Genomic DNA, 16783 nt, shown 5'->3' on the forward strand with positions numbered 1-16783 from the left:
TTCTTGTTAACTGCTTCTTGTGATGGTGAGAGTTTAGTGAAACTAAATTTATATATTAAATGGGGTGATGAGCCCACAGACTGCATGGATATAGTATGTCAGCCAGTTTGAAGATTGTATGGTTACGAAGCCGCTTGATGTTTCAAATTTTTCTTCATTATCAGTGAGACCTTGAAGGTTCATTAGAAGCGATAGACGGTCTGTGTAAATGTGGGCTGGCGTGCTAAAGTTACTTGTAAATACGAAATTGAGTGCTTCTTGGAATGCAAATAATTGCGTTTCGTATTCGCTTGAAGAGCTACGGATCTGAGTTTTCCTGACAGTTATGATTTTTTCATCCTTTGTCAAAGCAATATATGCCACTCCCGCCGTGTATGACGTGTATGAGCTGTCAGTGTAGACGTGAATGACTTTTGTTTTGAAAATAACTGCTTCTTTTGATGGTGAGAGTTTAGTGAAACTAAATATATATTTTTAATGGGGTGATGAGCCCACAGATTGCATGGATATAGTATATCAGCCAGTTTGAATATTGTATGGTTACGAAGCCGCTTGATGTTTCAAAATTTTCATCATTATCAGTGAGACTTTGAAGGTTCATTAAAAGCGGTAGACGGTCTGTGTAAATGTGGGCTTGCGTGCTAAAGTTACTTGTAAATACGAAATTGAGTGCTTCTTGGAATGCAAATAATTGCGTTTCGTATTCGCTTGAAGAGCTACGGATCTGAGTTTTCCTGACAGTTATGATTTTTTCATCCTTTGTCAAAGCAATATATGCCACTCCCGCCGTGTATGACGTGTATGAGCTGTCACTGTAGACGTGAATGACTTTTCTTTTGAAAATAACTGCTTCTTGTGATGGTGAGAGTTTAGTAAAACTAAATTTATTTCTTTATTGGGGTGAAGAGTGCACAGACTGCATGGATATAGTATGTCAGCCAGTTTGAAGATTTTATGATTACGAAGCCGCTTGATGTTTCAAATTTTTCATCATTATCAGTGAGACTTTGAAGGTTCATTAGAAGCGATAGATGGTCTGTGTAAATGTGGGCTGGCGTGCTAAAGTTACTTGTAAATACGAAATTCAGTGCTTCTTAGAATGCAAATAATTCCGTGTCGTATTTGCTTGAAGAGCTACGGATCTGAGTTTTCCTGACAGTTATGATTTTTTCATTCTTTGTCTAAGCAATATATGCCACTCCCGCGTGTATGACGTGTATTAGCTGTCAGTGTATACGTGAATGACATTTGTTTTGAAAATAACTGCTTCTTGTGATGGTGAGAGTTTAGTGAAACTAAATTTATATTTTAAATGGGGTGATGAGCCCACCGACTGCATGGATATAGTATGTCAGCCAGTTTGAAGATTGTATGATTACGAAGCTGCTTGATGTTTCAAATTTTTCATCATTATCAGTGAGGCTTTGAAGGTTCATTAGAAGCGATAGACGGTCTGTGTAAATGTGGGCTGGCGTGCTAAAGTAACTTGTAAATACGAAATGGAGTGCTTCTTGTAATGCAAATAATTCCGTGTCGTATTCGCTTGAAGAACTACGGATCTGAGTTTTCCTGACAGTTATAATTTTTTCATCCTTTGTCAAAGCAATATATGCCACTCCCGCCGTGTATGACGTGTATGAGCCGTCAATGTATACGTGAATGACTTTTGTTTTGAAAATACCTGCTTCTTGTGATGGTGAGAGTTTAGTGAAGCTAAATTTATATTTTTAATGGGGTAATGAGCCCACAGACTGCATGGATATAGTATGTCAGCCAGTTTGAAGATTGTATGGTTACGAAGCCGCTTGATGTCTCAAATTTTTCTTCATTATCAGTGAGACTTTGAAGGTTCATTAGAAGCGATAGACGGTCTTGTAAATGTGGGCTGGCGTGCTAAAGTTACTTGTAAATACGAACTGGAGTGCTTCTTGGAATGCAAATAATTGCGTGTCGTATTCGCTTGAAGAGCTACGGATCTGAGTTTTCCTGACAGTTATGATTTTTTCATCCTTTGTCAAAGCAATATATGCCACTCCCGCCGTGTATGACGTGTATGAGCCGTCAGTGTATACGTGAATGACTTTTGTTTTGAAAATAACTGCTTCTTGTGATGGTGAGAGTTTAGTGAAACTAAGTTTATAATTTTAATGGGGGGATGAGCCCACAGACTGCATGAATATAGTATGTCAGCCAGTTTGAATGTTTTTACACTATAGCAAGTTACGTTCCGGAGTATGAATAAGGGAAATTCTGCAGATAGTCTGTCCAACTGTAATGTTAACGGAAGCGCATTCTCGAGAATCAGTAGGGATGACGTACGTTTGGTGTAAAATGCACCTGTTAAAGAAATTAAGACGGTTCGCTGAACTGATGAAACTTGCACCCTAATGAATTTCGATAGGAACATTGGCCAACATAATGGAGATGCATATGTGAGAGGGGGCAGTATCAGTTGACGGTAGAGTCGTCTAATGAGTGCACTGTTTAGTATATGGTGCGATTTAACAAATGCAAGGAGGCGGGACGTGGACACTTCAGCTTTTCCTTTAATGTAAATATTGTGGGCATGAAGATATAAGGAGGGGTCAAATAATACGCCCGAAACCCTAATTTCTGTTTTGTATTTGAGAAAAACGCCATCCATGTGGATAGATGGGCGGCGTTCTGAGGTACCCATGTGTCCGTTGTTTAAGAACACGAAAAAGGACTTCTCGGCGCTTACCGTAACGTTTTGCTCTCGCGCCCACCCGGATACTAAAGCCAGGACATGCTCAGCCCTTGCTTGTAACCGAAGCCTTGACGCATCTGTGATGACAATGATGATATCGTTCGCGTAAGCCTGCATGCGTACGCTGGGTGGCACGGGAATATTGAGTAAGCTGTTTATTACTATGTTTCACAGTAGCGGACTAATAGGGGATCCCTGCGGGCTGCCAATAATTGTGCGAACTGCCTCTTGTGCGACGTTGGTTGAAAAAGTTAAAGTGCGGTTCGATAAAAAGGATTTGAGTAGGCAGTACAAGTTTTGTGCACACCTGTGCTTGCGTAAAAAGTTTAAGTCTGAAGGATGCCAAACACTATCAAATGATCCTGCAAAATCAAGAAATATGAGTTGGGTAGGAAGTTTGGATGCCTTGTACGCAGCTAATTTTCTGCGGAGTGTGTACATTGCTAAAGTAGCAGTTTCATTAAGCGTGAAACCGTATTGATTATTGTGAAGGAGATTAATATTGTGCAGGAAATAACACAGACGAGCATTTTCAAGTCTTTCTAATACTTTACTGAAGACAGAGTTCATTACTATTGATCTATATGCCTTAGACGAATTCAGCGGACGACCTGGCTCCGGTATGAACATGACTTTTCCTCTTCTCCTAGCCTGCAGGAATTGTCCAAATCTTAAGGCGGCATTGAATATAAGATAGAAAAATCGGGGATGGCAATGAAATAATTGTTCATTGAACGGTTAGGTTAATCCGTCGTGTCCAGAAGCAGAGTGTGAATTTCCCTGTTTCATCGCACACTCTATCTCAGATATTGTAAAAGGAGGGTCAGAAGTGTGCCATGGGTAAGGTGTGTGTGTGTGTGTGTGTGTGTGTGTGTGTGTGTGTGTGTGTGTGTGTGTGTGTGTGTGTGTGTGTGTGTGTGTGTGTGTGTGTGTGTGTGTGTGTGTGTGTGTGTGTGTGTGTGTGTGTGTGTGTGTGTGTGTGTGTGTGTGTGTGTGTGTGTGTGTGTGTGTGTGTGTGTGTGTGTGTGTGTGTGTGTGTGTGTGTGTGTGTGTGTGTGTGTGTGTGTGTGTGTGTGTGTGTGTGTGTGTGTGTGTGTGTGTGTGTGTGTGTGTGTGTGTGTGTGTGTGTGTGTGTGTGTGTGTGTGTGTGTGTGTGTGTGTGTGTGTGTGTGTGTGTGTGTGTGTGTGTGACGCTATGGTAGAATTCGATGCAGTCAGAATTGTGTAAGCTGATGGTGTATGAGCCAAGCCATTTTTCTCACATTTAGCATCACACACATACACACACATATATATATATATATATATATATATATTTAAGGAATACTGCAGACAGTTTTTCACTATCCTAGCAGGAGAGGGTTACATAAGGTATCTAACACAGAGGTCGAAACTAGAAGAAGTCGGAGCGTGCACGCAGTCGGAAGGCAGTGAGTTCCAGTCTTCAATGGTTCTTACAAAAAAGGAGTACTTGAATGTGTTATTTTTAGGAGCATATGGTCTTACAGTTTTTGAATGATTTAACCTTACTGAGCGCTGAGGAGGTGGCAGAATGTACAATTCTTTATTTAAACCAGATTCATTGTTGTATAGTTTATAAAAGAAGACTAACCTTGCAATTCTTCGCCTACATTCCAGTGGTTCCAGCTCACATTTATTTAACATTTCAGAAACGGAGGAGAGGCGCCTAAAGTCTGAAAAAATGAACCGTACGCTTGGCCGCTGATTCCTTTCCACTTTATCTATGTATTTCTTTAAATATGGGTCCCACGCAAGGGATGCGTATTCTAGCACTGGTCGAACTAGGGTTTTATAGGCTGCAAGTTTAACTTTCCAATCACACGACCTCAGCTTCCTTCTTAAGAAGCATAGCTTCTTGTAGGCCTTGGCGCAAACGTTGTCGATGTGAGCGTCCCAGCTAAGTTTCGTATTAATGGTCAATCCCAAATATTTTACGGTATTAACAAATTCAATACTTTGGTTACGGACATGGTATTTATATTTAAGAGGAGTTTTCTTGTGTGTTACTGTAAGAGCGCAAGTTTTTGAGTAGTTAACAACCATCTGCCACCTCTCACACCAGTCAGCAATTTTGCACAAGTTGTCGTTAAGCAATGATTGATGCAAGGGGCTACTGACAGTTGTATAAATAACACAGTCGTATGCAAACATTTTCACAGTCACTCCCGCGTCAATATCATCGCAAATATCATTCACATAGATCAAGAACAAGAGTGGTCCCAGGACCGACCCCTGGGGCACTCCTGACAATACATCAAGGTTTTGCGATTGGCAGCCGTTAATTTCTACAAACTGTGTTCTGTTTTTCAGATACGCAGAAATCCAGTCCACGAGGCGGGGAGCAATCCCTACACGCTGCATTTTTCGTATCAGTAAAGAGTGCGGTACCCTATCAAAGGCTTTTGATAGGTCCAAAAATATTGCATCTATTTGTTTTCTGTCATTGATAGCATCAGCAAAGTCGTGTATGACTAATACGAGCTGAGTCGTCGTAATATATATATATTAATATATATATATTAGCGCGTATATATAATTGCTGAATAATGGACCACATAATTTCTAATCATCTCTTTTTTAAATATTTCACCGAAAGTTCTTAGGCATGTGCCCAAAAAAACGAAGGGGAAAATAGCGTAAGCTCCCAACCCTTTCCTTAACACAATAGACTTCAGTATAAACACGAGTTAGCCGACACAAAAGCACACAGTAGAGAAACCATGAATATGTTTTGTAAGTCAGTCACAGCAGCTCAATTATGACTACATTTACGATTGTTCCAGTAGGTACAGTCCCGGGGCTTGCACTTAAGCACCAACACTCGTGAACTCGTATGTATTAGTGAAGTATGACAAGTTTTCTATGTGATGACAGAAGGAGATCATAACGCCACACATATCAGACACAGATCATAATGCCAAAGCATTCGACAGGACGTGTTCCTTTTCTCTCCTCCTCCCACTTTTTACCCGTTGAACAGCTGTGTCTATATTCAGTTATTTTTCCAGTCCATTGTGGGCCTGTTTCCAGCTGTCGTAAGCGATAACATTGTATTTTTAACGAGCATAATACGCTTACGCAATGTACACTCCGGACCTTCATGCGCTTTCTTCCGTGTCACTCTCTGTGAACTGATACTGTTTTAGCACAATTACTTGCAGCGCAGAAGTTAAAGCGGAAGAGTTTAAATGAGACATTATTTTTACGAGTGCTTAGCCATGGTATGGAGTTATGTGCAAAAATGTTTCAAAACCAGCATATTTACTTCACTCAATAGTCTGTGAGTCAATTTTTGTCTGAAAACATTGATGCGCCAGAAATGGTGTCAAAGCTGTGCGGAAAAATGTTCTGTTTTCATGACTGGTAAAACTTAGTAAACCAAAGCATTTTTTCCCAGATGGCTCACAGCCACAATTATAGTTTCGGGACGTAGGATTCGCCTCCTTAGAAATTGTTGAACAAACTTTGTGTAAAACGGCGTGCTCTCTGTGAAACATCAGAACGGTTAACTGGACGAGTTAATGTGCTTCAATTGCGAACAAATAAACAGAGCGAAAAGAAACTAGAACACGCAGAGGGACGACAGCAGCAGTGCTGACCTACAAGTAAAGTGTTATATCAAAACGAAGCAGAATAAATGGCATCTATATAATCTTGAAAAAAACAGCACGCACACACTGGGCGTCAGGAAGTTGAAAAAAAGATTAAGTGGCTGTTTGGAACGAACATGCAGCAAATTATCCCTGTACTGTGGTCTTTCTGAATTTCATAACGAAGATAAAGATTTATTGATGTCACTGTGACCTTCTGGTGAAATGTGAAATGCCTCCATGATTTCTCGAGTGCACTTATCTCTGTGACAAACAAGTATTTCTGTGATGCCAAATCTTATATTATGTGCACTTTTGCGACAATGAAGGGTCAAACGCAAACCTGTGTCATTTTTATCATACTGAGCACACCCTTTCTCATTTATTTTTTATCGTTCCAAAATAAACTAGTTTTGAATACGTGCTGTTTCCTTTCGTTTCTCTCTTCGAAATGCTGTTCTTTCCCTTTGTTAACTTGTCCGAGAAAGCTTTCTATGAAAGTGAAATTACAAATGCCAGTTCTAAGAAAACTACCACAGTTGTGCAGTGGTGATGGTTCTTGGCTGCTAACCCGGAGATCGCGAATAAAGCCTGAGACGTGGCGGCCACATTTATATCGAGGCGAAACGCTAGATGTATGTGTGCTTAAGCTTCCGGGAATGTGAAAGAACTCCAGCTGGTGGAAGTTTCCAGAGCCCTTCACTGCGGCATTCCCGATAATTGTATGATGGTATCGGAACGTTAGATTCCTCTTATTCAAATCAAAGTTTGTTTTCTGCTCTTTAGTACAAAAACAAGGCTGTGTGAAACAAAAGCTGTATTTTAAAACAGCTTAACTAGTCCACAGCCCCATACAATAAATAGCAGGAAAATAAACACAAAGAAAATATTCGGAGTGGCCGCGGCATCGCGGTAAACATGGAGATATAGCACCTCACCGGTAGCGCGCCACCACCAGACGTACATATTGTAGTTGTGAGTTAACAGCATAATAAAATCGATATTATTACACTGTAAGGTGAACAAATGTGATAACGCGATTGCCATCCAGAAAGAAAACTTGGCACATAATGTACTACATAAAAAAGACATACATTGCAACATTTTACACTATATAGATCATAATACCAGGAGAACCTACATGCGATATAAAAGGAAATCTATTTATGAGAGTAATTTTGTGACTGAAAAAAAACGCATAAACCTAATGTGCTCTTGCTTTATTGAAGAAATGTTACACGTTTGCTAATATTTGATGCATGTCTTGGTAAGAACAGTTGAATAAATCGATACCATTCAGGTCAAAGTGATTTGAAAAAGCTGGAAGAGTGTGAGATAAATGCTGTTTGCCTGAGATTAACAGCGTTACATTGTTACGGGGTTATGGTCTGGTTGAAGGCATGAGACTGGATGGTCAGATCAAACTGTTCATTTAGGCGAACTTCTGCACGGTAAACGGAAATTCGGGTTACAGTAGCAGACTTGCACTGATAGAGACGAATGGAGCGTCGGCCGTCGATCAACTGATGAGCAGTGAAAAGTGTCGGCATTTTTACACTTGTCAATGAACATTCTAGCATTACCTCAAGCAGTCACGAAGGTTCTAGAATAATCTGAAATGTTCACAAAGTGAGCATAATCTTAACAAAATGATCTATGGCGGTCAAGAAGCTTCTCGAATGCTGTAGGCGCGGTTTGCTTTGGGAATTGGGTACAGCTTTACGGGGTGATAAAAAAACCTGAGATAGGAACGTTGCATTGTCCCTCTCCGAAAAAGGCGTCGTCCCGACTTTTCAACAGAGCATTAAAGTACAATAATAATGTAACAAAGTACAAAGAGTAAAGTACGATACAGGAATAATAACAACAATAAAATACACTCTTTCAGTTCATTAACGCTCATGAAACGGCTTGAGGTGCCTGATATGGACGGCTTCAGGTCGCGATCCACATCGTTGAGAGTTCGCAGTGCCGCCGAGGAAAACCTCGTAGTCGAGTGGGCCGAAAGGTCCTACTACCCTACATGGTCCGAAGTACTGGCGCAGAAGTTTTTCACTGAGTCCACGTCAGCGTATCGGCATCCATACACAAACACGGTCCTCAGGATGGTGCTGCACGAAGCTTCGTCTAATGTTGTAACGACGGATGTCGGTCACATGCTAATTGTTGATGCGCAGGCGGGCTAGTTGACAGGCTTCTTCCGCGCGCTGATCGTACGTGGTGACGTCGATATTCTCTTCGTCAGCGATTTCTGCAAGCATAGCCTCGAGCGTCGTTGCCAGGCTTCTTTCATAGACCAACTTGTACGGCGTCATCTGCGTCGTTTCTTGGACGGCCATAACGTACACTAAGGTAAGCGCGTACCGTGCCACATCTTGTGCTCAACGTCGACGTACATGGTCAGCATATCGGCGATGCCCCTATTAAGACGCTCAGTGAGGCCTTTGTCTGTGCATGGTAGGCAGTGGTCCGGGGGTGACTTGTCGGGCTGTACCTCAGGATCGCCTGAGTTAGTTCCGCCGAAAAGGCCGTACCTCTCTTAGTGATGAGGAGCTGTGGATCTTTGTGACGTAGGACCATGTTCTCGACGAAGAACATTGCTACCTCGGCGGCAATGCCTTTGGGAGGGCCCTTGTCTCGGTGTAGCACGTGAAGTAATCGGTAGCTACGAAGATTTATTTGTTCACGGAATTTGACATCGGAAACGGCCCTAAGAAGCCTATGCCGATTTGCTGGAATGGCTGGCGAGGCGACGCGATGGGCTGCAGAAGTCTGGCTGGCCTATCCGACAGTGTCTTGTCGTTGGCAGTCCCGGCATGTCTTCAACTAACTAGTGAAGTCAGCGGAAAGGCTTGGCCAGTAGCACTTCTCTTGTATTCTTGTGAATGTACGGGAAACGCCAAGGTATCCAGCCCTTGGGGTGTCAAGTAGAGCACCGAAAGGTTCTGGGCGTAACGCTGAGGGTACTACGACGAGGTAGTTTGCCCGAAGTGGCAAGATGTTTTTATTCAGGAGAATGCCGTTCCGCAAAAAAAAATGACTCCACTCTTCGTCTTAATACTTCTAGAACATCAACCGCCTTGCCCTTGAGGTATCCCACAAGGCTCCCTATTTCCGGGTTCACTCACTGTAACTCGGCGAAGGCGTCGGCACTTATGATTCCCAAGAAGCAGTCATTGTCTAAGTCATCCTTCGGTGGTGGATTCGCGGGGGCACGACACGGGCAGTCGACGTCATAGTGATTCCTTTCGGACTTGTTAACAATGGTAACGTCGTGTTCCTGAAGTCTCAGGCTCCACCATGCGAAGCGACCTGAAAGGTCTTTCAATTTAGCTAGCCAACACAAGGCGTAGTTGCCGCTCACAACTTCGAAGGGCCTGCCGTAAAGGAAATGGCAGAACTTCGATGTAGCGCAGATAATTGCAAGGCACTCTTTTTCTGTTGTAGAACAGTTGGCCTCTGCCTTTGATAACGACCGGCAAGCATAACTGATGACTGTTTGCAGTCTGTTTTTCATCTACATAAGAATGACGCTGATTCCTACACTGCTTGCGTCAGTGTGTATTTCTGTCTCGGCGAAATTGGCGAAATGCGCAAGTGGCGGAGGCGTCTGCAAGCGTCGTTTCAATTCGTGAAACGCTCGCTTCTGCGGGGTTTACCACTCAAACTCCACGTCGGTCTTGAGAAGATTCTTGAGTGACGCTGCAATGTGGGCGAAGTTATTGACGAACCACCTGTAATAGGCGCATAAGCCAAGAAATCGACGCACGGCCTCCTTGTCGGTAAGCGGTGAGAAGGTAGCGATGGAAGCTGGTTTCTGTGGGTCGGGGCGAACGCTGGACTTGCTGATGACGTGGTCCAGGAACAAAAGATTCTCGTATGTGAAGCAGCACTTTTCTGGCTTCAGGGTAAGTACGGAGTCTTTGATTGCTTGCAGTACAAATTAAAAGCGCTGGAGGTGTTCGTTGAAATTTGAGAACACAACGATGTCATCCAGGTACATAAGGCAAGTCTGCCATTTCAAGCCGGCAAGTGCTGAATACATAACGTGTTGAAAATTTGCGGGTGCCGAGCAAAGACCAAAGGGCATGACCTTGTACTCTAGCAGGTCATCGGGCGTCCTGAAGGCCGTTTTTTTTGTCTTTCTCGACGACTTCTATGTGCTAATAGCTGGTTTTGAGTTCCATCGAACAAAAGTACCTCGCTTGTGAATTTGATCTAGAGCATCGTCTATCAGAGGGAGAGGGTGCACGTCGTTCTTCGGGATTGCGTTCCGGCGGTGAGAGTCGGCGAAAAGAGTGGGGTTCCGTCCTTTTTCTTGACTAACACAATGAGCGACGCCCATGGACTCTGTGAAGGCTGAATAATGCCGCCACGTAGCATTTCGTCGACTTGCTTCTTTATGGCATAGCGTTCTTGCGTCGACCTGCATTTTTGACGACGATGAAAAACACTCATTTTTGGAGCAGAGTTCTGAGCTGATCTTGCTTATGCGTGGGAAGGCTAGCGTTAACGTTGAACTCTAGTTGACAAGCTTGGTTTATTGTAGGAGTTTTGGTAGACTGGGCGACGGCGAAAGCGTTGCTGGCTTCCACCATGTCTTCGATGTAGGCAACTGTGGTGCCTTTCCTCACGTGCTTGTATTCGTTGCTGAAGTTCGAAAGCATCACTACAGCTTTCCCTCCTCGCAGCTCGACTATTCCTCTGGCGCCACAAATCTAGCGCATGATTAACAGGTGCTGGTCACCTTCAACGATGCCTTCCATATTGGTTAGCATCTGTGTGCCGATGGAAATGCTGACGACGGAGTGAGGGGAAATGGTGACTTGTACTTTCAGCACATTTAGGGCGTGCTTTCCTGGTGGTATGTGCGGCGGCAGTGCTTTTTCTGTCAATAGGGTCATCGACTCCGATCTGGAGTTGCTCACTGCACCGTGAAGGCCTAGGAAATTCATACCAAAATTGATGTCTCTGGAGCAACGTGTTTGGATTACAAAGCTTGCGGGGTAAATATGATTCTCAATGTAGGCTCTAGCCATGCAGATTTCCGCCGGCGTTACCAAGTGCACTCCAGCTATCCCGATTACGGGACTTGTGGGGCCTCCTAGGTGGTCTTCACTTTCTTGAACTTCGTGGCGAACGATTCGCTGATGACGGAATAGTCGGCTCCGGTTTCGACAAGGGCTGTCACATTGTGGCCGTCGATAAGAACGTTGAGGTCGCTAGTTCGTCGTCTCACGTTGCAGTTGGGTTGTAATATCAGGTCACGGCTACATCGCCTTGTTTCGATGTTTCGGGGTTGCGTCATTAGGTCACTTTTAGTATATGAGGTTTCTGTGTTAAGACTAGGTCGAGATACTCTCGGGTTCTGAAGGTTTCGTCGTGCTGTGGACTCCAACCACCCCTCCATCGGTTGCTGCCCTCAGTTTTTAGAAGGATGCGTGCTAGGCAACCAGCCATAGATTGGGCCAATCTATGGCTGGTCGGCGAGTTGTAGCGACTGGGCGATGGTGAACAATACGGTCGTCGTTCTTGCCACTGTGTTCCGGTGATGTAACCGGCGATGTCGCAAGGCCTTTCACACAGCTGCGCACACAGTGCGTTGACAGCGAATCCCTGGAGCCTCATCTGTCGGTATTGGCAGTGGTGGTAGGTGCGGTGGGCCTCCCTGCATTGCTAGCATAGCTTGCGGTCGTCAGGGGCGCTTCAAATGACCATTTTTGTGTGTTTGTGTGTAGCGCTGGCCGAAAGGAGAACGGTAGGGTGTCGGTCATGGTGGTGGTGGAGGCGGCTGCATCTGGCGACGGTAGCACGGCGCAGTGGCGTCTTGGTGTAAGCGCGGAGGCGGGATGTAGCGTCGAGCTGTGCCTGCGTAGCTCATTGCTTGCGGCTGAGGCTGCAAGTCTTCGTAAACTCCAAGTAATTGACAAACTTCTTCGTGGACAATTTCGGCTATCAAGTCCACTTGGGGCTGCTATGAAAGCAGCAGCTCTCCTAGTTCCTCCCACACGATCTGTCGGATCGTTTCACACAGGTCTTCGGAGTGACGGGCTTGAGCCGCTGAACAGTCTAGAGTCAGGTGACGATTGTACTCTCTGGTGCACATGTCCGGGTCTTTTCGATAGTGGTTGTCACCGAAATAAATTCTTGTGCACTTCTCGGTGGATTCCTCATCAGTCCTCAGAAAAGCTCCTGTTTAACTCCTCGCCTGAGGAACCATACTTGCTTGCCTTCAGTCATTTCAGCTCTGCATGGCGGAAGAGTTTAGTCATGTCTTGTGGAAGAGCATGACGTTTGTGTTTTCACAGCTGGCAGTGGGTTTCAAGCTGAGTTTCGGCCCTCTCTTTGCGTATGACGTTTCTGAAAGTGGCCTGGATCCTGGAGCGGAAATTGTGCCACGTTGTCAGCATTGACTTTTGGTTATCGAACCACCTCCCGGCGGCTCTTGCAAGGCAAAGTAGACATGCGGCACGTCACCGTTGGTCCAGTCATTGAAAAGGGAGACACGGTTGAACCTTTCAAGCCAGCTTCTCGGGTCTTCGATTGGCGAACCACGGAGTGTTGGTGGCTTTTTGGGTTGCCAGAGCAGGATGGGTGCTGGTGGCAGAGCAACTGTCACTGTCGCCATAGTCAGTGCCAAAATCTCAGTATTGCGTGTCTTGTCAGTAAGAAGCCAATACTCCGGTGGCAGTCCTTGTTGCCTACGGCTAATTCGCGGCTCGTGGATCGCGTTGGTACCATCGTAGTGTGGGCGGGGTTCACGACTTGTCGGGGCATTCGGTACATCAAAGAAGCAGCACCTCCACAAGATGTCACAGGGTCGTGACGTGGCTGAAGGCAGGAGACTGCATGCTCAGGTCGAACTGTATATTGGGCGAGTTTGTGTCGGTAAACAGAAAGTCGGGTTGCAGTAGCAGACTTACACTGCTAGTGGCGAACGGAGCTCTGACCGTTGATCAACTGAGAAGTGTCGAAGCGTGTCGGCATTTATACACTTGCCATAGAACATTCTAGCGTTATCTCTAGCGCCGACGTAGGTTTTAAGATAAAATAAAATGTTCACGAAGTAGGGCTTAACCTTCACAAAATGATGTACTGCTGTCCTGAAGCTTCTGTGACACTGTAGGCGTTGTTTGCATGGAGCATTGCGTACAGCGTAATGGTGTGGTAAGAAAACATGAGAACGGAACGTGGCAATATAAACTTCTTATTTCTCTCTATAACGGGTGGGGTACTTCTGATTCTTTTTACGCAGATTCGCTAGAATGGTGAGATTTGTATGTGCCTGAAAGGTTCCGGTCTTAATTTTTGGCTTAGTGCATAACAATATAGCTGGTGCACGTTAATTATTCCTGTGCTACAAAACATGCGTCTCGTAAGTGTCACAAATTGAGCAATAAATATATGCCTAATAATTTTTAAACATGTGTATTTCATCAACATTAGCAGCCGTCGTCGTACCCCATACCAGGTGACAATATTTTAAATGAGACTTGAAAAGTGAACGATATAAAGAAACCCATTTTTTTTGTGAGCAAATACCGAAGTTGACCAATACACATGTAACCTAAGCTAAATTTTGGAATACATATCCCATATGATATTCCCAGGACATGTTTTCTGAAAAAACGTTCCACGACATTTGAAATAGTTAGCTATATCAATTTTACGAGTACTCAGCATATATATAAGTTAAATCGAGTAATTTCGTTCTTAGCTGAAGATATACTAGCTTTTTTATCGTTTTGTACATACAAATACCATTTGCTGGTGGCCATCATTGTAGCGTCATCAATGTTTTGTTGCAAGTTCTTATAAGCTCGTCAGCGTCATGCACTGACGAGCTTATAAGCTCGTCAGTGCATAATTTACGAGCCTATACTAGTCGGTGCATGACGATACTTGTCAGTGCATGACGATACTAGTCAGTGATACTAGTCAGATACTAGCCAGACAATACTAGTCAGTGCATGACGCTGACGAGCTTATAAGCTCGTCAGCGTCATGCACTGATTGGTATCATCGGCGTATAGGAATATGTTTGGCGTATTATGCAGTATATATATTATATTTAAGATATATGACAAATAATAGCGGTCCCAATACGGTGCCTTGTGGTACTCCACATAGTACAGCCTGCATATCGGACAAGGAGTTGCTTTTGGATACAACTTGTCGTCTGCTCGAAAGGTAACAGTTCATGAGCGACAGAGCCTGGCCTCGAATGCCATAACAGCGTAATTGACTTATCTATAATTTATGAACAACTGAATCAAAAGCTTCGTAAACAACAACAAAAACGCCGTGAACGACTGCCTTTTCTTCGAATTTTCCAAGTATGTACTTTTTTGCACCAGAAGTAACTGCTCAGTAGGACTATTTTTGAAACCCATACTGAGCAGGCATAAGCGAAATGTGATTTGCAATAAAACTCTAAATTCGTGTTGGTGGAAGTTTATCAAAGGCCTTCACTTAGAGAACACAGGCAAGATAGAAACAGGTATGTAATTGACTAAATCATTTCGATCACCTTTTTTATAAAGTAAAAAAGGAGAAACAGCGCAAGCCAGGAAGGAGGCTTTGACATTCCTCAATAAAAGTGTTCTTTAAAGACTAAAATACTAAAATCACTTTGATTAATATTCAACCTCCTCCAGTACTCTGATTTCTTGCTATCTCGTGTTGTCTTATGATATTCAGTCCTCTTTTTCCCCTTTTATACCCCCAATGAGAAAGAAAAGCAAGAGTCTTCTTCATACTGTTCGTCACATTTTAGTTATGCACTCTAAGGTAAGACCTCGCATATAAAGTGAAGCGTTCTCTATACCGCAGTGTAGCCGTTCAAGCAGCAAATTACTCGGCCGAAATATCTTCGCTATGAGTTATGAATTACCACGTATGTGTGAAAGGTTAAACGCTTAGCGCCACTTGTCCATGTCCGCAACCCTGTTCCTACCGTAATTATGAAGAAGATATATGATGTTTATTGGCGCAAGTGTAGTACTTACCTTAATGCCGCAGCAATATGTGAGACGTCTTGTTCGGCGTGCAGGGGAAAGTGTAGTATGGTGTAACTGGGTCTCAGCAAGGGATCTTTCCTGTCATTCATCAGATCTGAAATAAGCTGTCCAATATTTAAGAAAAGAAGTTCCGATAAATAATGGCAGCAAAGTAGGTTCTTATGGTATGGGCCACAGTAAAGTGCAAAAACGGCGAAGGCGGAGAACAAAAGGACACGTCTTCGTGGTTTTCGCCCTGTATCGAACATGCTACCAAACCAACTAGCCCAAGTTTCAACACTATTGGCACCTGGCAAATTAACAGATCAAGCTTATTAACAAACACACGAACTTTAGAATGGTGCTTTCCATTTTTATGTGAGAGAATGATATACCGACTACAGCCATTCTTGCTCCATATCTAGCGTGCCACAACGATGCTAGTTGTGTGGTAAGGTCTATTATGTACCGAACAGGCAGACAGAATAGCTAAAGTTTGGCTTGAAAGGGCAGATGAGCATTTTGCGCATATAACGTACTGGAGAAGCATGACTAATTGGGCTCGATGTTGCTTGCTCATTTTCACAAGATATTGTGCGTGCACGTTGGTAAGGGCTCATGATTATTTAACAGCTTAACGCAGAGGCAAACACTGATGATGGGAGAACGCATGTCTTGAAGGTCTTCTTGAATGTTGCATATTTGCGAATGGTAAGACCCATATTTTGCAGAAATAGTTTGCACCTAGGTGCTGTCAGCTAGCAGGAAAAACCTAATGCAAAACTCTTCAAATATGTATTTCACATATCGTCATCATCATCAGCCTGACTACATCCACTGCAGGACAAAGGCCTCTCCCATGTTCCGCCAGTTAACCCGGTCCTGTGTTGCATCTCTCTAAAGTGCCAGGTCTCAAAACTTTCATGCATGATTAGAAACTAGCTTCATGAGAAAAAACCAGATCCTTCTCATGTACTTTAAAAACGTTTTATCAATTTGCCAATCAAATTATATTTAGAATGCGAATTCAATTTTTTGAAAATGCCACCGCCCTCAACATCCATTTGTAAAGCAGTGAAACTGTAAGTGGCACACATACCGTGTTTCGCGCAAAATTGTGCTCGAACTACGAAATCCCCGAGACCACCTTCGCGCGAGCAACGTCGTCTTGTAATGTCGCCACATTGATGAAATATACCACTTAGGTTTTTGACGGCAGGATGGCGAGATTGCGTCACACGACGACGTCACTTCATGGCGTGAATATACGACGTTGTCAACATACGTCGTTGATCGGTAAACAATGGGCCAATTGCGGAGGCTCTGCAAAGAACTCAGGTCGAACCGAACGCCTTTTGCATGTGCCCGATCACGCAAGTCGAGCCATGGCATTAAATTACGATGGTGACATGCGATGACCAGGCTTTTGATGAATGCCAGAAGAG

The 16783-nt window shown here is 43.8% G+C and overlaps 1 protein-coding gene across 1 annotated transcript in view; it reads right to left on the reverse strand.

The window, feature by feature from the left end:
- Window positions 1-16373, reverse strand: part of LOC142796263 (uncharacterized) — a 265070-nt gene extending 248697 nt beyond the window's left edge. The window contains exon 1 of the mRNA XM_075886481.1: window positions 15348-16373. Coding sequence (XP_075742596.1) covers window positions 15348-15607 — 260 coding nt within the window. The 5' untranslated portion in view covers window positions 15608-16373. The remainder of the gene's footprint in view (window positions 1-15347) is intronic.
- Window positions 16374-16783: the final 410 nt, after the last annotated feature.

Source organism: Rhipicephalus microplus, chromosome 2, assembly GCF_043290135.1.
Source record: "Rhipicephalus microplus isolate Deutch F79 chromosome 2, USDA_Rmic, whole genome shotgun sequence".
In the NCBI taxonomy this organism is placed as follows: Eukaryota; Metazoa; Arthropoda; class Arachnida; order Ixodida; family Ixodidae; genus Rhipicephalus; species Rhipicephalus microplus.